The following is a 22,562-nucleotide window of genomic DNA, read 5'->3' as shown; positions in this document are numbered from 1 at the left end:
TAATTTTATTTAAAATTCGGCCGATAAAATTAATAATTATAATAGCACGTTAAATTTAAATTAATAAATAAAAAATCGATTTAATTATTTTTTAAAATTTAAAAAAAATAAAAAAAAATAAAAAAAAATAAACGAAGAAAAGAGCTATTTATTTCGATTTACGAAGAAAGCTACATGTCACGATCACGAGATCGTTGGGCCATTGGCTTAGCATTCGCAAGCCCTAGATCACGTGTTAAATCCCTTAGGGCCCGGAACGGGCCCTAAGGAGTCCAGGGGGATCCTAGGGGATCTAGTCGAGGCATATATACTAGGCCCGGGGCCTCGTTAGATAGGAGCTGCGTGCTTAATTTGATTACCATTCTGGACTTTGTTACAAATTGCCTTATCCTCACTTCATTCACTATACCAACCCACGTGACCTTTCAAGGGAAAAGCAGAGACGTGACACTTTTGAGCACCCGGTCTTAAAGCAGTCCACTCTATCTGTGTCACCTGGACTCTCCTGGCAGTCTGTCTGCCCAGAAGCAAGCAAACTAACTAACGAACGCCTGTCTCCACGACCCGATATACTCCTTCCCCGCTGTATCCCCAACACCAGAAAAGGCGGTCGCAGTGATGGCAGAAACAGTGGCGTGTAGTGCGCTTGTGGTCTTGCAGTGCATCTAAAGTGCGGAAGCAACGGGAGCAGTCATCGCAGGAGGCCATGATGAGTAGTTGGAGAGCTTCAAGTGCGATGTTGCGTTGTTTACGTCGTTATCTCTGCGTAGTTTTCGAGAAAGAGGGGCGTTTCGATTCCCCGCAATGCTTTTGTTTTCTACTCCATAAGCTCCAGGTCCTTACTTGGGTGGCTAGTCTCCTGGTGTGTCCACCTACAATAGTACAGTAGAGAACAGTCGCCCAGTGAGTGACTGGTCTCCATTTGGCGACTGTTCTCCACATGAGTCCCCATGGGCAACTGGTCTCCCCGTGTGTGACTGGTCGCCCAGGTAAGACCAGTCGTCAAAAGGAGACCAGTCACACATGGGGCTGCACCTGGTCTTCGCCTGAGTGATTGGCCCCAATCCAGCTAGCCCGTCGTTTTGTGATCTAAATAAGGAGTCGACTATGCATCCCAGAGGGGGCCACATCCGGCACCCTCCTGATCCGGGGGTTGACTTCGGCTCCCTCACATTACCTGAACGTTATTATTAGCCTATAAAAAGAGGTTAGCCTTAGGAAGGCACCATAAAGCCAAACTCCTGTAGGTGTTAAAAGATGGGCACGAGACATTCAAGGGAGTGATGGATAGGGGAGGTTTTGAAGTTCTGGAGGGAAGCATAAAGAAAGAGAAGATAGGCAACAATCAAAATAGAGTAGCAAATTCATGATAACTCCTACAAATATGTCGGCTATCTTCTCATACGGTATAGATTTTTCGTCTATACTCAACTCGCTCCAGCTAGCTGTATTCAGAGAACCTAGGGAATAGTGTATAACAACGGACCAAAAGCGTGATTGGTCCTCGCGACAATATCTTCAATTCGAGGAACTCCCCGCGATATGCGTGACAAAGCTAAGCCTACGTACTAACTAACTTCGACCAAGGCACGAACGAGCTCCGGATTATAGCGTGGAGTTGTACTAAAGCGAATACTTTCACTCAACCAAGGTCAATCCTCCCTTAGTAAGGCATTTATCCTAATCATCGTAAACAAAAACCTTTGAAACTCAAGCAATCTCCGAAGTCAAATACCATTCAAATGTTCAGCTCCCAAGTTGCTTCTTGGATCTCTTCGTTCGAGTCGTCTCCTCTCGCCTCGACTTCGATATCCCTTGGGGCTTCGTGCTCATAAGTGCTACAAGCTTCTGAGATGATGCGCGGCTACGAGGGCTGGAAGAATTCGGTTTGCGCGTGTTCACGATCTCCGGATCCGCTGCGAGGAGTGGGTCCATCACCTCTCGAGGGACTTCCTTTGGAGCGCCCGGGTTGCATCGAATGCTCATATGCGTAAAAGCCCGGGTCAACCCATCATCAGAGATGTCGCTCTCGAGAGGGGCGTCCTGTACATTGAATCTAACGCTGCTATTGATGTATGACTTGTTAAAAGTCCTAGCCGGGATCGTATCTCATAATCTAATCGCGCACGGCTTCTAAGGCAACACCTAAGACAGCTATTAGGCCAAAGGAATAGATAATGTGATACAAGATATATACCGTTAACTGCATTTGCCGTGCCTCGGCGGAAGCAATAGCTAATCAGCTTGTCTTCCAGACCAGTATCTTTGCCCAGACGGCCCAGGTAGAAGGCATAAGTCGAGTAAGTCATGGCTTCGGTCTTCGACTTCACCTAGCCGTTAACAGTCCAAACAAACTTCCGAAAGATCGGCCGCTTAAACCATTCCGGCTTCCAATAAACCTTCACCGCCGTTACATTCTAACCCCGCAAGTCCGTGGTGAGGAAAGCTCGGCGGACGTGTAGCCATCGACGAGGATCGCGTCGTCACGGATCACACGAGTCAAAATGTGGGAGATCGGGCAGAAAATAGAGAAAGGGTTTTCCCTAAAAAGGCTAAGAAAAGGAAAGTCGTGCTATAGATAAGTTAGTCAAGATTCGAAACGTCGTGAAAGCAACGTACAGTCTGGGCTTGTTATCCGTAAGCTCGTACCAGCATGTGGACACGCACTAGCATATGAGCCCAGTGATTAAAAGGCTGTCATCCTGTGGAATGTCATAGTCAACGGATTAATAGGGAGCAAGTCCAATCCGGGCCCTTCCCATGCATGTCGCGGAAATACCTCACGACGACGTAGATGACGCGTCGAGAGCTTGGTGAGTTTCCCTGCTTGCTGCAGCACCTTTCATGCTTTTTCAGAGCACTACTTGAAATCTGCTGAATATCTGCCGACTGGATTGTGCCAGCACGTTTAGCGTATTCCGGTTTTGCGAGGGCAGTGCGAGAAGCCTACATGAGTCCTCTGATTTCTCCCCTTTCTGCTATCTTTCTATAGTCCAGTTTCTACAGCAAGCAGAGAATTTCTTGAATACTTTCAATTGTTTCCATGCGCTCAAGATGGCCACTGTTGCCTTCAAATCGTATACTTATGTGCCAACTGCTCCGCGTTTTAAGAGCGCAATAAGCCGTCGCAAACCTGCCTCGAAGCCAATCAGCATCTTCGACAAACTCCAGCGAATGAAGCCGAGTAGTGCAGGACTTAGCACGCCGCCATCAGCAACAGCAGCAGACGATTGTGGGAATGGCGGGCTTGGAATCCGAGGTAAGTTCTAAGATCGAGATGTTTGGGCTAGTAGCGATAGTAATTAACCTTGGATACTTGAGAGTAGAGAACGGTATAGTCACCAACAACAACGACAACGACGACAACTGCGACTTTCCTTCCATCGAATAACTACTATATATTACGTTATAGAAAGAGAACTTTGCAACGGAGGACTAGTGTCCGAATAACATAGTCTTCGAAGTTAGGGATAGAACTATAAACGAGAGAGGCGGCTTTCTTAATAATAACGGGTTAGCACTAGGCGATAACCCAAGTGGTAGTCTAGGTGAGTACGCTCCCTATCTTCTATCGTAGAAACAGATGATTAGGTTTTCTAATATAGTATAAGAGATCCAATTGTGTTGCTGGGCGATGGTGACTCAAGTGCCTCTAAAGCCGAAGTCGACGACAATAGTCTTCGTGCTAAAAGTGCGGCGGCAATTGAGGACCTTTTCAATAGCCCAGAGACTGTTATCGATTTAATGGCTCCGGCACCTCCTAAGTCCGATATGTAGCACGATATTAATAACTTACTCGAAACGACAAAGCATTTGTAGCGCTTTGAATCACAACCTTCGACGTCCAATTCTATACATTCTCATACTTGCTCCTCTTCCCGTGCCTCGAGCGAGCCATTGCACGACTACACTAGTGCGGCCGGCCAATGTACGGTCCGCGCCAGATCCGAGGCCAAGCTACCCTATCTTGCTTGTTGCCATGAGTCCTCACTTTGCGACAGAGTGTCACCAAAGAACTAGCCCATTCATGAGAATCATCTTTGTATTAGTAGAAGCTTAGCAGACGAATACGAGCTGGAGGTGCTTGGCTCTACACTCGATATCGATCCCGTTGATAAGAGGAAGAGACAGCAGGAGGAGTTGGAGCAGAAAAAGGACGAAGCCCAGAGTGAGGACAATGGATTGCAGCGGGATGTGAATGATCTGGCAGCAGTGGTGACGACCGAGAGAGTCGATGATACCCATTCATCCGACAAAGGTGGAAGCCCAAGGCTAGCCAAGCGACAGAAGCTTTTACCCTCCTACGATCCCTTGCCAAAGTTAAGTCATAATAAGGCGAAGGGTCGCAATGACGGTAACAGCGACGACGAGCTTAATAATAATAAAACCAGTTTGGAGGAAAATAGTAAAGAACTACGCTCTATGAAGCGAAAACAATTATTCTCACTTCACGACAGCCCAATGCAAAAAAAGCGTAAGCACCATCTCCAATAAAAGTCTTCCCACTAACATAGACCACATTTAAAGCCCCATCGACGCTCTCCCAAGCCTCGCACCCCCTTTAATCAGGCTTCGAGAGTCACCGCAATATCCAGTGCCGAGGGTCGATTGCCTTCGCCAGCGCCTTTTGCACTACATGCCACGAATATAGACATCTCGCCCGACTATTGCAACTTTGACCGATCGTCCAAAAGCGCCCTACCAACGCTAACTAAGGTTACGTTCCGTCCACTCTCCCCGCACTACTGCTTCTTCACAGCAGTAATCCGGGATAATTATCACAAGCAAAATATTTCTTTCAACCAAGTTACTCGACTCATTAAAAGCATCGGCCATGTGGGGAAGATCGACGACTTTACCATCAAGCCGATAAAGCAACAACATTCGTTCCTCTTAACTAAATTCAGCCGGCACACTTCATCTCGACTCTCTAGTGGCACGGTTCTATTAAGTACTGCGGACGCAAACTTGTCTTCGACGACGCGCCATCAACCGGACTCCAGCATGGCAGATTCGTTGATGCTAGAGCTTTGCCATCGGAAGGAGGTGAGCTGTCAAGTAGTGATGACTAGAGTGGTTTCAGCGACAACGATTCTGATCTCAGCAGCGACGATGATGCGTATTCGAGCAAAAAAAAGCCGAATTCGAGCACAAGGATGAACATCCCATAGGAACCTATAAATGAGCAGCGCTTGCTGGCATACAAGAAAAAAAGCAAGCCTTAAGACTGGATCTTCAAAAAGTTTCCAGGCAGGACTCATCCCGCAATGCGCACGCGCTGGAACATGCTTCGGCCCAGAAGCCGGTAGGCTTCCTCCCGTAGGTAGATAGGCGGCAGCTCAAGCTCTCTTCCTACAGACTTTTAAGTACACAGTCACATAGGCCCAATTGCTCACGATGAAAAGATAGAAATGTGGTTCTTGTGGTCAAGTATAGAAAGTGCGACCCGCGCAAACCCAAATTTTCTCAAATCCCATAGACGATTTTACCAATAGCACCATTGGCCATTGTAATAAGCATACCACTTTTGCTGCTCATCAGACCAATCTCCTTGAACCCATTTCGCGCTATCCCACCATTCTGCATACCCGGTCTGCTCATTTGTCCTCCATGTGAGGTCGGTAGTGGTAGCGCCCTGAGCAGCAGAAGAACTGGAAGATTCACCACCGTCGTCTGGGAGCTGGACCTGGCCGTACTTTTTCTTCGAAAAGACGACAAGTCCGCTTGGATATGCGTGATATGAAGTAAGCCGGGTTCCGCTAGCGGTCTCGATAATGCCCGAAGCGTGCCAAGGGTCAACACTGCCATCTTTTTTTGGAGTTTCGTGAGGGTCCCCTCTTCACCATATTAGGATCAGCAAAAAAAAGAAGACGGAAGGTTGACAAACTCTACACGTGCCTTAACGGCCGCTTTTGCCAATGCAGGCACGTGGTCAACCGAGGATTCGACTTGACGTTCCACCCATTGAACATCTTGGGTAGTCCTCTTAACCCATTTCAAAGCCTTGCGGACTGCCCTGCCTGAGGTAAAGGATCGCATATTTCTTGCAAAGGTAGATTATAGTTCTAGATTGATTATTAGGTCTTAAAAGCTAGACCGGGGTTCGCCAGCAGGGACAAGAAACGTCCTCACCAATGAAGAGCACCTTAGGCTCTTTGGAGCGACTGAAAATCGTGAGGGTGGCGGTCTAATCGGATACTTGCAGGGGGATTCCTCCGGCGGGAGTTTGTGAGCAACAGGAAAGTCGATGAGAAGGGAGCACTTTCTGAGGCTTGACATGTAAGGCTGGAGTTGCTTTAACGGCGATGATTTGGTTTAAATACTCGTCAGCAGTATTTAAACCAAATCATCGCCGTTAAAGCAACTCCAGCCTTACATGTCAAGCCTCGGGCGTTCGGAGTGGAGCGCTGACTCTTTGTATGTTGGTTGTTGCCTCGTCGTGATGCATAAGGACAAAGAATTGGGAACCATTGATTTCGATGCCACATGACACAACTAGACTTTTAATGACCATGATTATTGGTAGATGCTAGGTTGCAGCTTTATAAGTGCTGGGTAATGCCAGTCCGACTCATGAGAGCGTGTAAAATATGATTGGAGTTGACAAGGCTTTCATGAATGCGGGCGGTTCTGTACGAGCCCTAGTTATCAGGCTACGAATTGGGGGCCAATATGGCATATGCGCTATTGGCTAGAATTAGCACATCCGCTCGCTGTTTACCTCAAAAAATGAGTACATCACGTGCTCCTTCGAAAAAGAGGTCCAACCAACACCTGATAGCTGCGATTTCCGCAAAGCTGTGCTGACCCATGGGAATCGCGTAAGACCAGAGAATCGAGATAGGTATCGTAGATAGCTGAGTGCGTTGGGGCTAGAGGCTTATTCACGCCTGCACCTATTGGATTGGGGTGAGACCCATCAGTTGACTTTGCGCCTGCTGAATAGCCAGTGTGATAGGTCGACGGTAGGAACAACTGGAAGTCAATATTCATGTACTTCATGGTAGTGTGGAAAGGTAGTCATCGAGATCACCAAGGTCACGAGCTAGCGACATGGACAATGCGCTAAGGATAAGCGCTATATCACATAACAGAATGGTGTTGATACTAATGTTAACGATACGAAAAGGGGTTTCTGGTAGTGTTCGTTACCCTGCCTTTACGTATTGCGCACTACTACAACGACTACACAAGACATAGAGACTCGGATTTAGGTGTATTAAGCAGCTTGAAAATCACTGTTTTTTGGCGAAATCAAGCCACGGATCCTCCTTCAATTCTTTCGCTGTCGCTCTATCTTCTGGGAGCCAGCACAGCATCTTTCTCATAAAATTTAGGAAAAGGATCTTGTCGTCATCTGTTACGCATTCTGGAACTGCATCTGAGAGATTCCGCTCGAAGGGTATTAAGTCATTGCGTACAAATTCGCCTAGAGTCTAATGATTAGCTATGGTTTAAACTTAGGTATGAATTCTACTTGAGCTTACCGTCGTCAGAGAAAAATGGCCCCCCAAAGAAGTCGCCAGCATTATTGCATAATTTACCTTCGTAGTTACGAGCCTCGGGGCTCCAACTCCAATGCCGCATATTTCTTTCGCGTTCGACCAGTGATTTTGGCACGGGCCCGAGTAAAGCGATCATTTCTGCCAGGTGATGCTGAGCGCTATACGAGTGGTTTTGGCGGTCCTGGCGGTCCTGAAACAGTTCTCGACCAGCAAGCAGATCCCAAACCTAAGAACAGGAAAATTAGCTCTCTTATTCGAGGGGCGGTTGAGAACAAGCAGTCATAATATATACCATTATACCAAAATTCCAGATATCAGCGCTATACGACCATCCCGTGCCAAGTAGGACCTCTGGAGCATGGCAATGATCCGGTTGAATAGGGCTAATGCGTGGTCCTGGCTGATCTCCTCGTTCTGCCAGACCGAAATCTGTAATTTTCGGGGACATCTTCTTTAGCGCAGGCTTGCCGTCAAAATCTCCAAAATCATTATGGCAGAGATACACTGCCCAGCCATCTATGAGCTTCCGAGCCATTGGATTCTCAACCTGGCCTTGGACAAAGCTTTCAATGACTGACTGATCCTCGAATGTAACTAGGATATTGTCCAACTTCAGATCTAGACAGTGACTCAGTACGTCTCAATAAACGAAGAAAACGCTTATGCTAACCCGTGTGTATGATGTGGCATTCTGAATGCAGATAATCGAGGCCCTCTAGCAAAATACGGAGATAAGCCTTAAAGACAGGTAGAAAAGGGTGAGTCACTTTGTCTGCGCCGAATCGCCGTCTGAATAACCATAGCGGTTCCCTCATGGGTTCGAAAACCAAGCAAAGGTGTGATCCGTTCGGCGAAACAACTTCGAAACTGTTAACAACAGTCCTGATGATACTACGTCCTCTGTGATGTGGGCTGGCGCCGGCAATGTGATTGGATATATCCAACTCGTGTCTAGCAGCTTCTTTGCTCGCATATCTACAATCGTTGATCTTGATGGCCACATAGCGATTCAACCGGCTGAAGTTGCGTTAGTACAATGTCTGAGTATTTAATTAGAGAGCTTAATTACCCGCAAATATCCTGCGCAAGCCAAACAGTCGAAGAAGTTCCCCAGCCAATCTTTGCCTTCAACTTATACCCGTGGTCTAATATATCTCCTGGATTAGGATGATAGAAGTTCTTCGGATCGTACCCAGGTATCGTTTCTTCGTCAACGGGAACATGTAAGGGAAGAGATTTAGGCGTTGCGCAGCTCTGCGATGCGACAGCTTGTCGCCGAGTAAAGCCGCAGCTGGCCAGAGTAATTAACTTGAAAGGCATACGTGTTCGTTTGTGAAGCGTGCGAAGGGAAATTTGTGGAATATTGCCAGTAGTCGGCCAGGAGATTCGAGAAGCTGCGGAGCTTAAGGATCGAAGCATGTCTTCCTCGACGAAACAGGATCAGCTCAGACTTTCCAAAGAGGCTCTTGATCGTCTCCGCAAGGGAAGTCCATCCAGAGAAGGGTTCGTTGTCGTTGGAGTCGAATGTATTAGCGCTAGAAGTTACTGATGGTTTCTAGGCTAGTCGACGGGGAAATGTTTATGCGACTCCGAAATATCGCTTCCGGAACCTTTTCGCTGCCACTTCTCTACAACCTGCTCTGGACATCTATCTACTTTCATCATGGGCAGCCATCCCTCAGACAGTATTGCATATGTTCGTCGTACAATGCATCGACATGCTGACGTCGTCGTCGTGGGGGCGGGCGTTTTCGGCACGGCTATGGCTATAACTCTCGCAAGACAGTCCCGTTCGGTTTTTCTCCTCGAGCGTTCCCTCAAAGAACCTGATCGAATTGTTGGGGAACTCCTACAACCCGGCGGCGTTAGAGCACTGGAAAAACTCGGGCTTCAACAATGCCTTGACGAGATCGATGCTATTCCGGTCAAAGGCTACGAAGTTCTCTATCACAGTCGATCTGTTTCCATTCCATATCCTACCGACCACTCTGCAGATCCTGGGAGGGCAAGTAAGAGGTGAGAAGGGCGGTCATTCCATCACGGACGATTTATTCAAAGACTGCGCGCCGCTGCTGCAGCGGAACCGAATATTACAATTGTCGAAACGGAGGTGGACGGAATCATCAAGGCGGAACAATCGAGTCAGGTTTTGGGCGTCAAGAGCGTGACGAATAGTGCTCGAGACTACTTTTTTGCCTCGCTGACTATTGTTGCCGATGGGTATAAGAGCAAGTTCCGTGCAGAGAGTGCTTCTCGGAAACCGGTTTCCAAGTCGAAGTTTTGGGCCCTCGAGCTACGAGGTGTTACGCTTCCCTCCCCTTGTTTCGGGCATGTCATCCTCGGCAACTTTTCGCCCGTACTGCTCTATCGGCACACACGAGACACGAGCGTTGATAAACGTGCCCGATGGCCTTCCTAGTGCTAAGCCTAGCGTTGGCGGTGTATCTCATTATATACGACAAGATCTAATGCTTTACCTCCCTGCCGAGATTCAATTATCATTCTCAAAGAGCCTGGATAATCAACGTCTAAGATGTATGCCCAACTCCTTCCTCCCAGCAACGGCCAACCGCGTTCCGGGCCTCAGTTGGTGACGCAATGAACATGCGCCATCCCCTTACGGGTGGTGGCATGACTATTGCACTCAACGACGTTGTCCTTTTGCAGGACCTGCTACATCCTTCTAAGGTTCTTGACCTCGAGGCGACCTCGCTCGTCTTGCGACAAATGAAAGTTTTCCACTAGCAAAAAAAGAATCTTACTTCCGTCATCAACATCTTGGCACAGGCGCTGTATGCGCTCTTCTCAGCAGAGGATCGTTATATGGAAGCTCTTCGTAAGGGCTGTTTCGAATATTTCAACCGTGGCGGAGCTTGTATAGATGGCCCAGCAAGACTTCTTGCCGGCATTGTCCCCAAGCCGATAATACTCATATACCATTTTTTTTCTGTTGCTGTATTCTCAATATGGGTCTTTCTTTCATCTCAACCAGGATGGAGGTTACCATTAACTTTGTTAGAGTGTGGGATTATTTTGTTCAAGGCGTGTCAGGTATTGTTTCCTTGTATTGCTGCAGAATTGCTCACATGAGAACCGGTCGCGTAAGCAATGTGGTAATTTGAAGATCTCCGCTCATCATGTATACTTCAATAGAACATAGTTATCTCTCAATGGCGAATGGTTGAATCAAGTTTCCCAGCATTGGGCTGGATCTGGAATCTGTTGTATAGTATCAAATCCTGTTCTATCTCTCGATCATATTCCTAGCGTATACCGAGATTCTCCAGATCTTTCTTTTTCTTGGGGTTCGCAGTCTGGCCGCGACTCACAGAAACGTTGGTTCTTCGCAGCGTCGGTAGCTGCTGAACGAGCTTTGTCGAGAATTTTGTTTATGGCGACGGTGTCTTAGTGAATGCTTCTGGCTCCCCGAGGAATGGTAGTGGATGACGTGGAAGTAGAAACCCTTCGATATGGTACGGGCTCTCATGGGCTGGCAAGATCGCGGCACGAGCCGTTCGTTCACTAGCTCGCCCTTTCCGTAGGCAAGAAGTTGCTCAGATTCAATAGCGTAGCTCTTGGAGGGCAACCTCTTGTCGATTAAGGAAGCAGATCTCGTTATCTCCGCTGAACCGACGGCCTACAGTTATAAATGTTGGCTTTTTTGGGCGGTTAAGCTGGCTTCGTTGACCATCATGATATTTATGGTGTGGGGCGGGAGGGAATTGATAATGCTCGGACCGTGGATACCATTAGAGAAGAGTTTACTAAGCATGGTGTATTGATTATACAGTTTCTGAAATTGTAACGATCTCGTGTATCGATACAAATAAGTTTGAAGTGAAGGGAAACTGTTCACGCTCTTACTATGCATCCGCTACCTCTTGTATCCTTCAAACACGAACAACCTTTACCCCGGCCTTTCGACCCCGCCTCCGAGGCTTCCCCCCTTGCTTCGTGAAGAAGTTCTCCTTCAGTGACTGCAGTGTGTGGCCTGGGAAATGCTGTCCTATCTCTGCCCAGGTCTTGTCGTCGTGGACCATCTTAGCCAACAGACTCTCTTGATTCTTGGTCGGTTCCTTGCCCGGCTTGCGAGAAGTGACAGCCTGGCGAGAGACTGCAGCCTCCACTGACAATTCCCTAGAGCTAGTGCTTAAAACTTCTGAATGAAGTGAGAGGCTCAAGTGCTCAGGGACATGTGACAACGAAAACTTGAGATTGGATGTGATCTGATTGCCAATCGTAACGCGCTTCAGGAAACCTTGGAAGGGCCATTCCTGATACTCCGCGGCTGATGCCGACTTCTGCGTATCTGAGGGACTGTGAGAGCTTGGTGGGGTGAAGTGGTGGTCGTTATTTATGGACGTGGGCGGGTGAGCAAGATTAGTCTGGGACTGCGCATTGCCGATCTCAAATTGCGTGGTTGAGGATGGCGTCGCGCTGTGAGCCTGTGCCAGGGAATGCGGCTTTGGTGAGCTCTGCTCAAGGGGTGGCGTTGGAGGCATATCAGGCGGCGCTGGGGACAGTCTCCGCCGCGTCGTAGGTCGTGGGTTCTCGTCTTCCTCGTCGTCCTCGTCATCATTGTTGTTTGTGTCATGACCATAGTCGCTGCTCTCGGAATGGTGGATGCCGCTATTGATTTCTCTGTCCTGGTGCTGCCGCTTTTCTCCGCGTTGCTCGCGCTTCCCACTATCGTCACTATCGTCGGCCTCCTCCAGTTCCTGCTCCGGTACCTTGTGCCTTATCTCATCTGCTGCCATCTCCTCCTGTTCTTGCTCGCGCGGGCCTTCCTTCTCCTTCTCCTGACTGCAGAGACGCGAGCTGGCACGGAGCTCTTCTAACCAGCCTCGGTCACAATCCTGATCAATCGGAGGATGTGATTCAAACGGGAGACGATGTGAGGAGCTAGGAGAGGTACCTAATAACTCCTCTTGCTCTTCGAAAGCCAGTTGCATGTCCCTTTCGAGATCCGAGACGTTTTCCTCAACCTCCCCTCCACCGTCCTGTTCCAATGTCATAATCTGGACCGCTGACTCTTCCGATGCACTTGGCGTAGTTCCACTGTCGCCATGTGGATTGGCTTGGCCCTGGAATACCCCAAGCGATTGGCGGCGAGAGGGAGGCTGGGTTTGGGCGGGCGTAGATGCCAAACCTTCATGGTCCAGCGAAGCAAGTGAATGCAGGTCCTCGTAAACGAAGCAGCCTTCCTCGACATCCCACCATGGTTCGCGGTTTTACCGATCAGCGCGCTGGCTCAGCTCGAAGGCGGGAACAGTGCCAGCGTTGACGGAGGTGGAAGTGGCTTCGGAGTCGGCTGTGGTCTGGAGTATCGCCCTCGTCCTCCTCAAGAATCACCGGCCTGTCTGGAAGTTGTTAGAATTCTGCTTGCTATAGCAATAAAGCGCTGATGCGCATACCTCGAGTGCCCTGGCATCCTGCTCCGCAATCTTCTTTCGCAAGAGCGGATCCAGGAGCTCTTCGATCGATGGCAAGCTATCATCTGTATCATCGTTGGAGTTGGCCGGGTCGTAGGTGCGGTCTGCGAGTTCTCACAGCAGATTAGCCAAGGTCCCTTCGAAAGACACTCTGTGGTCGTACCTTGAGCTTTGACTTCTTATCTTCTAGCTGGGCCTCCGACGGCAAGTCGCTTCCCAACTTCGACCCACCTCCAGAACCGCGTCATAACGAGGCAGAATGCCGATGCGATCGTGACAGCGACGACGAGCTCAACCACGTCCAATTTTAGCAGCCACCGAAGCCCTCACTCCACCAGTAGCACAAATTTCCACGCAAACATAGTAGGGCTAATTCCACAACCACATCTCGAAACCCGCCGGTTGCAGCAACTCGGCAACGAGGGCATAACTTTGTTGGCCGGTCTTGGACTTCCACCAGCCCTTTCGGCCGCTACCACTGGTGCCACAGCATTCATCTCTTGCTGCGGTCCCTCGTCTTCATCCCAACTATTGCCTTCGCCCTTCTCTTGCTCCCCCTCCTGCTGCTGCTCTTCCCTCGCCCCCCTATCAATGAGGAGAGTGTCGAGCGCATGGTCAACCAGCTCGTGTTCGTCTGCCACGCCTCGACCGGTATGAAGACGACCCTCTTGACTGAGCTGGGTCTCTGGCGACGCTCTGCAATGGCGTGGAGGAGGGGGGATTCGCAGGATAAAAATGGTGGGGGTTGTAGTCGGGGATATGCTCTTCCTCGATAGCAGGTTCTGGCGGAAAGATGGTAGATGTCTCGAGAGGTGCTGTCGGAGCAATTCGAAACGCTCTGTAGGCAGAATTTACCAGCGTTGTTGAGATAGGTCGCATGTTGAGGAGTTCCAGACTTCTTTCTCAATGAGAATCAGCTGACACCTTGCAGCCTCAGGCTGCAACTATCACCTCAGCTGATTACGTTCACGAAATGACAAAAATAGTTATGGCCGCCGCTGCCTCCCAAAACTCCTAGCGCATTCATCGCCCACCACCCTCGTCCTGCCCGCACCTCTGACTCTTCCGTCTACCTCGGTCCATCAACCAGCGGCAATATAAACCCACTTCTTACCCCCCTCCCTTTCCAGTCAATATGGCCCCGCGTCAAGCAAAACGAAAACAATCGCAAGAACCTGAAGATACATCCAGTCTTGCTCCATCCGAGCCTCTTCGAAAGCAACGACGGACGTCTCCTACTGTTAAGGACACATCTGACCAAGGGGCAACGAGCGGCATCAGCGATAACAAAACCAATCCAATTGATTATTGGAGCGAAGAGGGACATTGGCCTAAGGAATATTTCAACCAGGACGATCAGACTAGGAAAGATTTCGAAAAATACAACGGGATACCCTGGGTAACAGAGATGGGGTTGAATCACCTACTTGCAAGGAGGAAGTCGTTGTCTTCTCTTCGTGGTAAACAATCGGAAGCTGGCTCTGTCACACCAAGTTCCACAACGCCTAGCGATCAAAAGCCGAGGGAAGCAAAAAGTGCCCCTTATACGCGTCCGAGCTACGCAACCGTCCTTGCGACCAAGGGTAGCTTTATGGACAAGTCCGACTTGGGCATCACGGATGCAAGTAAGAGCCTCTGCCGAAATTTACTGGAGAAAAAGCAGACGGTTCCTCAAGACTCCTTATTTCGCGATGATGTATTCGAGAAAGCTTGCCGAAAGATACAAGACAGGAACGAGGCAAGGGTAGTTCAAGATATCACTCGGTTGATCGTCCCTTCTGCGGAAACCCTAGCCACATATGGTGCCACACATCTCGATCCTTTAATTGAAAGTGTCAATGAAGGCTGGAATAGCGCCGAACCTTTCTATGGTCCTCGCCCACAGCTTGATTATTCTGTGGGTTTCGGACGATCTGCATTCACGGACGATTAGCTGGAAAAGCTCCAGCCTTTCGTCGGCGAGGTTCCAGATACTTTTACGTCCCATTTCATGGCCACTTGGCAGATGTACTTCCCGTTCCTGACTTGTGAGGTTAAGTGCGGTGCCGCGGCACTTGATGTTGCAGACCGACAGAATGCTCACAGCATGACCCTGGCGGTGAGGGGTGTTGTTGAACTCTTTAGGATGGTGAAGCGCGAAAAGGAACTCCATCTGCAAATCCTCGCCTTCTCAATTTCACATGATCACGGGACAGTAAGGATCTACGGCCATTATCCTGTAGTCGATGGAAACAAGACCACCTTCTACCGCCATCCTATCCGTAAATTCGACTTTACGGAACTGGATGGCAAAGAAAAATGGACGGCATACAAATTCACCAAGAATGTTTACGACATATGGATGCCGACTCACCTGAAAAGAATCTGTTCAGTTATCGATGCGTTGCCCGATTTTGAGGTCTCGCAGCAATCTGAGTCAGGGGAATCCGGACTTTCACAGGTGTTAGAAAGCCACAATCTCTCAGAGCTTTCAAATCGAGATGGCTCATCTCTGCGGGAGGACGCTGACAGTCAATTAAGCCGTGTTGGAGACGCTACCCCAGAGACTTCCGTGTCTCAGAGGATTGAGGAGGGAGCATTTAAAAAACCAAAAAAAAGGGGTCGGCCTAAATTACATTAGCGAATGGTCTCACCGACCACAAGTTAGTATTCGAGGCGTATTGTTCGCTGCAAAGTGTTTTGGAAAGCTGTATAATACAAACCATCGAAGCAAATGACCATGCGAGTTACTGAATAATCTATTTGATGTCACACTTACAGTGAAAGAAAAGCCTGTTGACTTTGGTGATATGTCCGTCCGCCCAAGTCTTAAGGATATATGGTGCCAAACATCTCAAGCCTTTGAATGAAAGTGTCAATGAAGGGTGGAATAGTGCTATACTTTATTACAGTCCTCGTCCACAACCTAATTATTTTGTAGGGTTTGGACGATCTATATTTACGAATAATCAACTCAAAAAGCTTACGCCTTTCGTTAGCGAAATTACAAATAGTTTTATGTCCTATTTCATGGCCACCTGGCAAATGTACCTCCCGTTCTTGACGTGCGAAGTAAAGTGCGCCGCCGCGGCTCTCGATGTCGTCGATCAACAGAATATTTATAATATGACACTTGCAGTAAGAAGTACTATCGAACTTTTTAGGCTAGTAAAGCGCGAAAATAAACTTTATTGGGAAATCCTCGCCTTCTCAATCTCGCACGATCACCGAACAGTGAGAATCTACGGCCACTACCTTGTAATTGACGGGGAAAAGACTATTTTTTACCGCCACTCGATTAAGGAGTTTAGCTTCACGAGCGAAGAAGGCAAAGACAAGTGGACCTCATACAAATTCACCAAAAACGTCTACGATATATGGATGCCGACTTACTTGAAACGAATCTGTTCCGTTATCGATATGTTGCCATCCGATATAAATTTTGAGGTCTCACAACAATCTGAGCCAGGCGAATCCGGACTTTCACAGGGGTTGGAAAGCCACCATCTCTCTAACGATGCCGCGTCTCTATTGGAGGAAGCCGACAGTCAATCTGGAGACGTTACTCCAGGTACTTCCATGTCTCAGAGGATTGAGGGGGGAGCATTTAAACAGCCGAGGAAAAGGCCGTTGAATGACATCAGTGAATAGCTTCGCCGGTCACAAATCAGTATTTGAGGCGTATTGTTTGCTACAGAGGGTTTTGGGAAGGCTATAAATAGAATAAAACTATCAAAGCAAATGACCATTCGAGTAAAAGAAAAGTCTGTTGACCTTGGTGATCACCAATCTCATATCTGCTTCCGAGTTTCTTTTGTGGTGTTCCGCCTAATGCAACTTCCTCTAATCTCATGTTACCCTCTATTTGAAGCCGCTTCTCGTCCGTATTACTGCCGCATTTGAGTTTGAAGTTGTGTTACGAATCCATTCATCAAATTCCTTCGTACCAGCCAGTCCAGATCTGAGCCTCCACATATTTGTGGCCTCAAGCAACGCATGAAAACCAACCGCCCCTGAATCGCTCACAGTGTGCCTGATCACTGACCTCAACCATAAATTGTTGTTTTCAACAATGTTGTAGCACAATGTTGATCGCGAAATGCCTTTGCGAATGGCGGCCGCTTTTTTTTAACCCCGCGATTTCAGGCTCCAAACCACAAACTCACGTTAATGAGTGGTGGTATTGGACCACTTCTTGGCGAGAGACCGAATAGTTGCTTTAAGCATAGGAATTAGTCGAGTCGTAGAACCTTTATAAATTATTAATATAAGATCGAGAATTCAACTTCCGCATGATTTTTAGGATGGTTTCTTGCGTGTTACTGCCAGGCGAGCGAGAGCAGGCGTTGGCGGCGGCGTATGGGCATAATGGAATGGAATGAATGGAATGGAAGCAAGGCATGGGGCAGCCCGCATCTTGGGTTCGGCTGGCATCATGGCATGTACATGGTGTTGGGAAGGACGTGGAGACAGGCGTTCGTTCGCTAGCTTGCTTGCTTCTGGGCAGACAGACTGCTAGGAGAGTCCAGTCGCCACAGATAGATACATAGACAGAGTGACTGGCTCCAATCAACAATCGTTCAGAGTCCAGGTGCCACAGATAGATACATAGACAGAGTGACTGACTCCCATCAACCAATCGTTCCTTCCTATGGATTCATTTATTTAAGCTTGCTTACTTGCTTTTGCGCAGACAGACTGCTAGGAGAGTCCAAGTGACACAGATAGCGTGAGAGTCTAGGTGCCACAGATAGACACATAGATAGAGTGACTGACTCCAATCAATCATTCATTTATTCCTTCATTCATTCATTCCTTCATTCATTCATTCCTTCATTTATTCCTTTATTCCTTCATTCCTTCATTCATTCACTGGCATCATGGCATGTACATGGTGTTGGGATACAGCGGGGAAGGACGTGGAGACAGGCGTTCGTTCGTTAGCTTGCTTGCTTCTGCGCAGACAGACTGCCTGCCAGGAGAGTCCAGGTGCCACAGATAGATCCATAGACAAGCACTTACCAAATTTTATTCTTCTTGATAAGAAACCTTCCTCATCTCCCCGAGTCGTTGTCTCGCCGCTGCCAAGTTGTTCTCCAGCTGCAGAATCTCAACCTGTTGTTCCATCTCTCTAACCTTGAACTCATGAGCACCCAGCTTTGCATAATCAACCTTGTCTTCCTCGGAGTCCCGGTCTTTGATCATGCTTTGAACCTGTCTGACCAGTCCTCTACAGGCGGCGCCTACCGCCTTGCTTGCCTGTTCTAACGACTCTTGACTCTTGCTCATAAAGCCTGCCTTGACTCTGCTGGCAGCTACGAGCTGTGCTGTGGACGCAGCAACATCATTTGACGCAACGATCAATTGTTCGGGGCTGTTTCGACCGGACAGAACTCCATCCGCAGTCTCGATCAAAGTGTTGGTCGAGGATGCTACAGCCTTGGCTGCGGAGATCAGACCCTCGGTCCAGCGATTGTTCTTCTTGTAGAAGTTGCTTTTCGACGACGTTCCTTTGCCAGCCTGGACAATCTCTTGCTGTGTTACAGTTGCGGCCTTGATGAGTCTCGCAATAGCATTCGTTACAGCCATAGCAGCGTCAAGGATAGAGTCGTGAATGCGGAGTTCGTAGGTAGAGTATCCATCCTTGGGCTTCGACTTGAGCTTGGCCAGTCGCTCAGCAGCAGCGTTGATAGCATCAGCAGCCTTGTTTAATTCACTGTCAACAAGATCTCCAAGATCTCCTTTGTTAGCAGATAGTTTCCCACTATTCGGTGCAAAAGAATCGGCCAGCTTGCTAAGCTTCTGCAGATTCATCAAGACCTCGTTGTTACTGTTGATGACAACATCTGTCTTCTGCATGGGATCCATGCCATCAAGTCTGAAGCTCTGAAGGCCACGGAAGAACTTCACAGTCGATAGGGCCGACTGCCGTGCTCCATTCACGAGTTGGTCGGCCTTCTTGTCATCAGTAGCGAGTCTCGTGAGACCTTTGGTATTGCTCAAAACATCTGCAACCGAGCTGGCGAACACATTGATGGTGCGTATGATCTCTGCATGACTACTGTTGGGTCCATCTGCAATGAAGTTGTTGAAGGAAGTCGCAAATTCCATCGCACTTGATGAGGCCTTCTCAATCTGCGAGAGAACATATGAAGGGGTCGCATTTTGATTTCCAGCCTGCATGGAGGAATCAAGTTCGTACAGAGCATCATCAACACGTTGAACACCACTCTGAAGAACCGAATCGATGATATCGTTAATCTTGCCGATGTTTGCGAGTAACATGGCATCGATTTCCCCGTCCAAGGCCTGATCGGTTGCGCCCTTCGATAGTTCTAGTTCGTTGAGCCTGATGAGGGTGTCATCCAAACTTTGCTTGTACACCTCCAGCTCTTCCTCTTTTTCTCGTAATAAACGTTCTGCATCTGAGCCGCCTTCGCTGTACTTTGCATGAACATCCTCAAGGGCACGCGACTTCTTTCGCAAGGCTTCTTCGAGGTCGGCCATCTCCCTATTGTATTTGGAAAGCATAGACGAGAGCTCGTTCCCCTTGCTCCTCTCGAGATTGTCTGCCCGGTCGAGTGCCATTCTCAACTCCCTCTTGAGTTTCTCGACTTCTTCTCTATTGCCACCCGTGAGACGGTCCTTCTCGTGCAGAGCTCTGTCCCTCTCTCGAATCATATCAGCCAGCTCAAGGTTCTTGGTTTTGATTTCTCGCTCAAGCTTTTCTCGTTTGTCAATTGCTTCTTGAGCCGAGGCGGCCTTCAACTGCACGCTCTTGAACTTTTGCAACAGATCCAGATGCTCGTGACGCAATTGAGAATATAATTTCGCCAGAGCTTCGTACTTCGTCCGCCATGTATTGACCTGCTCCTGCAGAGCTCGAATCTGGTCATCCTTGCTGCCGATTTGTTGACCATAACTGTTCTGGAGTTGTGCAAGCTCGCCCTCCAGAGCCTTGATCTTCTGGTCGTATTGTTGGAGCATCAATTGGTCTCGAGCGTATTGTGCTCTAGCATCAAAGTTCTCTTGCTCCAACTGGGCCATACGTCCTTGAGTCTGCTGCTGGAATTGCTGAGCCAAAAGAGCTTCCTGGTCTCTTCGCTGTTGCTCGGCGAGTTGTCGTTGCTGCTCTTCGAAGTCACGTTGTGCTTGGAGCGCAGCTTGTTGCTGAGCGTAGAGTTGTTGTGCTTGTCGTTCCTCGAGAACCCGCTGTTGTTCCTCGTATTCCCTGTTTTGACGGGCTTGCTCGTTTTTCCAGAACTCGCCAATATCATCTGGCTCTTCGGGTTTCGGTGCTGGAGGTGGAGTGATTTGTCTCTCGATTTCTTGTCTCGGTCGCTCGGGCAGGCGCGGAGCAGCATCGTCTTCGGAGAGGAGGTTTGGCGGTTCTTGAGGAAGTTTGGGGACGGTAATCAAGCTGGTCAGGTATCGAAGATTCGAGCATTCGTAGTAAAACTTCACCAGGCGGTAATGCTGAGCATCGTATCTTCCTCTCAGCGGTTCCAATGCCTCATCGTCACCCGTCGCTATCGAAACGTTAGCGGCTTCTTCTCATGTCTGCCTGATATTGATGGTGACCTACTGGTATGCATAGCACGTAACATGCTCGTGATGAATTTGTAGATTCCATAGCTCTCCTGCACCAAGGGTACCAACGCTGAAATCCTGCACTCGTTATTGCCCCCACTGCGGAAGTGGGAGAAGATGAGCTTTTGGAATTGCTCGATCCTGTCCTGCAGCGCCATCAAGTCCGAGATGGTCTCATAACCCTCATTGGGATCATTGATTCCCTTCAAGCTGATGTACTCTTCGTACTCAAATGTTCCGTTGAAGTCCGGATGCTGGGCATGAAAAGACAGTTTGGCCAACAGGAAATTCACGTATTCCTTGATCAACGGTCCGTAGCCCCGCAGGCCTTCACCCGCCATTCCTCTGTTCAGACTATCGATCCAGTTCCGATTCGCCATTGCTTCTCGCAGCGTCGATGGGTGACCCTCTTGCAGAACTTTGTGCACCGTGATCAGAGCTTTGAAAGTTTGCACCTCATCCGCAAGAATGGGTTGCCTGTGTTGGGCACGGTAAACGTCAGCTGCGATCGGCTTCTCGGATGCATAGGAGAGAGAGTTCAGTAAGAGAGGAAGGATCTTGTAACAGGCTGAGGACGAGTTGGAGAACCACTTACACTTTCATTCCCGCCCAGAAGGCGCCCGAGGACCTGTGGTCCCATGTGTACACGATGCAGCTCCGCACATGTTTGCGTTTCGGGGCCGTCTCTTCGATGCTCGTTGCTTTTCGAATGTTGATGGCCAATTCAGCTTCAGACCTACCGGAGATAAGGAGTTAGTCGATGATGCTCAGCAGGCAGGCAGGCAGGCACGTTGGAGAGTGCGTGCGTGCGTGGGTGGTCAACAACTTACTTGGTATGGTCAATATGCCTGCCCGGCGCGTAGGAAAGGGCCATGTCGCGATCTGCACACGGGCGACGATATTCAAGGAGAAGGGCAAGAAAATCAGATGCGAAAGGAATGTGTAGAGGTCGTGAGGTGGAAGGTGGAAGGTGGAAGATTTTCAGTTCATGAAGACAATCTGCTGGCGTGGTCGGCGGCCTTGTCATCATCCGCGCTAGCGAGGCCAGCCAATCACACGCAAGGAGTAAGGAAGGATGCGAGGCATGAATGAATCCACAGGAAGGAATGATTGGTTGAATGACTGGTTGATTGGCAGTCAGGAACGATTGGTTGATTGGCAGCCAGGAACGATTGATGGATTGAAGTCAGTCACTCTATCTATATATCGATCTGTGGCAACTAGACTCTGAACGATTGATGGATTGAAGTTAGTCACTTTATCTATATATTTATTTGTGGCAACTAGACTCTAAACGATTAATGAATTAATTAATAGATTAATTAGCAGTTCACTTTATTTATGGCAACTAGACTAACTCTCCTAGCAGTTAGTCTGTTTACGCAAAAGCAAGCAAGTTGTTACAAGCAGTAAAAGAGATAGGCCCAGTAAGCGAGCTTACTGGAGATACTTCGGGGCAGGAAGGTCCCAGGTGCACGGGATCGATGATCACGTGATGGACCGCCAGGGCCGCAGGGACCGCGATGGTTTCATCGCGGCCCACGCGATCCCTTGGGATCCAAGAGCAGGAAGGTTCTATATAAGCAGATAAGATTTCCCATTGAATAGGAGCTTCGTGCTCAACTCAAATATAGTTTCTTAACACCAAGCTATTAGTAACTCTCTGTCAGGGCTTGCAGTCAATACACGTGATTGAGGCTACAGAGGCTTTCTTTGTACAAGAAGGTTCGATTGCCGTACAATGCCAGTATCTCTGCCAGTTTATATACATGCTATGGAGATTCTGGAAGTTTCTGTCACGTGAGATCGTCGCTGGAGCATTCCAAGACTACTCCACGGGTGTAACCCCTGACACTCTCTTGCATTACTCTTCAGAAGCCAATATCCTTTGATCCCCTACCACTCCCAACCAACAGTCCAGGCAGACCGTTACACAAGTAAACTAACTAATAAACGCTTGTCTCTACGACTAATTTACTCTTTCCTCGCTATATCCCTAACACTCCACTTTAGACGGCTTCGCAGCCTTACGTAGTCCCACGTCGATCACGAGCAC

The 22,562-nt window shown here is 48.7% G+C and overlaps 10 protein-coding genes across 10 annotated transcripts; 3 read left to right on the top strand and 7 right to left on the bottom strand.

Moving 5' to 3' along the window:
• Window positions 1-1,746: 1,746 nt before the first annotated feature.
• LY89DRAFT_678904 (uncharacterized protein) lies at window positions 1,747-2,309 on the bottom strand (the record flags this gene model as incomplete). The annotated part of the gene is made up of 3 exons (XM_018213778.1): window positions 1,747-2,043; window positions 2,129-2,145; window positions 2,198-2,309. The coding sequence occupies 3 exons, from the start codon at window positions 2,307-2,309 to the stop codon at window positions 1,747-1,749; spliced, it is 426 nt and encodes a 141-aa protein (XP_018060713.1).
• A 745-nt stretch (window positions 2,310-3,054) lies between these two features.
• On the top strand, window positions 3,055-4,565 carry LY89DRAFT_743968 (uncharacterized protein; the record flags this gene model as incomplete). The annotated part of the gene is made up of 3 exons (XM_018221003.1): window positions 3,055-3,259; window positions 4,064-4,474; window positions 4,528-4,565. 3 exons carry the CDS (start codon window positions 3,055-3,057, stop codon window positions 4,563-4,565), a joined length of 654 nt encoding a protein of 217 aa, XP_018060712.1.
• Window positions 4,566-5,456: 891 nt separating this feature from the next.
• On the bottom strand, window positions 5,457-6,307 carry LY89DRAFT_790640 (uncharacterized protein). Its single transcript, XM_018223395.1, has 3 exons — window positions 6,133-6,307; window positions 5,888-6,065; window positions 5,457-5,837 (listed from the first exon to the last, which is right to left on the bottom strand). Exons 2-3 carry the CDS (start codon window positions 6,037-6,039, stop codon window positions 5,486-5,488), a joined length of 504 nt encoding a protein of 167 aa, XP_018060711.1. The 5' UTR covers window positions 6,040-6,065; window positions 6,133-6,307; the 3' UTR covers window positions 5,457-5,485.
• Window positions 6,308-7,235: 928 nt separating this feature from the next.
• On the bottom strand, window positions 7,236-8,825 carry LY89DRAFT_603460 (kinase domain-containing protein; the record flags this gene model as incomplete). Its single annotated transcript, XM_018210304.1, has 5 exons — window positions 7,236-7,429; window positions 7,488-7,731; window positions 7,798-8,123; window positions 8,176-8,522; window positions 8,575-8,825. The coding sequence occupies 5 exons, from the start codon at window positions 8,823-8,825 to the stop codon at window positions 7,236-7,238; spliced, it is 1,362 nt and encodes a 453-aa protein (XP_018060710.1).
• Window positions 8,826-9,168: 343 nt separating this feature from the next.
• Window positions 9,169-10,595, top strand: LY89DRAFT_703032 (ERG1 squalene epoxidase; the record flags this gene model as incomplete). The annotated part of the gene is made up of 5 exons (XM_018217287.1): window positions 9,169-9,521; window positions 9,564-9,837; window positions 9,887-10,040; window positions 10,093-10,220; window positions 10,251-10,595. The coding sequence occupies 5 exons, from the start codon at window positions 9,169-9,171 to the stop codon at window positions 10,593-10,595; spliced, it is 1,254 nt and encodes a 417-aa protein (XP_018060709.1).
• An 800-nt stretch (window positions 10,596-11,395) lies between these two features.
• LY89DRAFT_743964 (uncharacterized protein) lies at window positions 11,396-12,520 on the bottom strand (the record flags this gene model as incomplete). The annotated part of the gene is made up of 1 exon (XM_018221002.1): window positions 11,396-12,520. The coding sequence occupies one exon, from the start codon at window positions 12,518-12,520 to the stop codon at window positions 11,396-11,398; it is 1,125 nt and encodes a 374-aa protein (XP_018060708.1).
• Window positions 12,521-12,853: 333 nt separating this feature from the next.
• On the bottom strand, window positions 12,854-13,816 carry LY89DRAFT_743963 (uncharacterized protein; the record flags this gene model as incomplete). The annotated part of the gene is made up of 4 exons (XM_018221001.1): window positions 12,854-12,865; window positions 12,920-13,050; window positions 13,350-13,522; window positions 13,587-13,816. The coding sequence occupies 4 exons, from the start codon at window positions 13,814-13,816 to the stop codon at window positions 12,854-12,856; spliced, it is 546 nt and encodes a 181-aa protein (XP_018060707.1).
• A 529-nt stretch (window positions 13,817-14,345) lies between these two features.
• On the top strand, window positions 14,346-16,567 carry LY89DRAFT_703031 (uncharacterized protein; the record flags this gene model as incomplete). Its single annotated transcript, XM_018217286.1, has 3 exons — window positions 14,346-14,834; window positions 14,871-15,377; window positions 16,406-16,567. 3 exons carry the CDS (start codon window positions 14,346-14,348, stop codon window positions 16,565-16,567), a joined length of 1,158 nt encoding a protein of 385 aa, XP_018060706.1.
• A 426-nt stretch (window positions 16,568-16,993) lies between these two features.
• LY89DRAFT_413387 (uncharacterized protein) lies at window positions 16,994-17,824 on the bottom strand. The gene is made up of 2 exons (XM_018207350.1): window positions 17,596-17,824; window positions 16,994-17,475 (listed from the first exon to the last, which is right to left on the bottom strand). The coding sequence occupies exons 1-2, from the start codon at window positions 17,703-17,705 to the stop codon at window positions 17,169-17,171; spliced, it is 417 nt and encodes a 138-aa protein (XP_018060705.1). The 5' UTR covers window positions 17,706-17,824; the 3' UTR covers window positions 16,994-17,168.
• Window positions 17,825-17,944: 120 nt separating this feature from the next.
• LY89DRAFT_603472 (ANTH-domain-containing protein) lies at window positions 17,945-21,380 on the bottom strand (the record flags this gene model as incomplete). Its single annotated transcript, XM_018210307.1, has 4 exons — window positions 17,945-20,445; window positions 20,502-20,983; window positions 21,102-21,242; window positions 21,337-21,380. The coding sequence occupies 4 exons, from the start codon at window positions 21,378-21,380 to the stop codon at window positions 17,945-17,947; spliced, it is 3,168 nt and encodes a 1,055-aa protein (XP_018060704.1).
• Window positions 21,381-22,562: the final 1,182 nt, after the last annotated feature.

The sequence above is a fragment of the Mollisia scopiformis genome (assembly GCF_001500285.1).
Source record: "Mollisia scopiformis unplaced genomic scaffold LY89scaffold_45, whole genome shotgun sequence".
NCBI classification, from domain to species: domain Eukaryota; kingdom Fungi; phylum Ascomycota; class Leotiomycetes; order Helotiales; family Mollisiaceae; genus Mollisia; species Mollisia scopiformis.
The sequence above is the reverse complement of the archived record's forward strand: the minus strand, read 5'-3'. Positions and strand labels throughout refer to the sequence as shown.

What these genes read in the sequence shown, in the direction of transcription:
- LY89DRAFT_790640 (XM_018223395.1), bottom strand. Translation starts at nt 6,039, where the DNA reads ATGCGATCCTTTACCTCAGGCAGGGCAGTCCGCAAGGCTTTGAAATGG. An exon ending in GCCGTTAAGGCACGTGTAGA is followed by an intron (nt 5,838 to 5,887) that starts GTTTGTCAACCT and finishes AATATGGTGAAG; the next exon opens with AGGGGACCCTCACGAAACTC.
- LY89DRAFT_413387 (XM_018207350.1), bottom strand. Translation starts at nt 17,705, where the DNA reads ATGATTGATTGGAGTCAGTCACTCTATCTATGTGTCTATCTGTGGCAC. An exon ending in GTCTGTCTGCGCAAAAGCAA is followed by an intron (nt 17,476 to 17,595) that starts GTAAGCAAGCTT and finishes GATTGGAGCCAG; the next exon opens with TCACTCTGTCTATGTATCTA.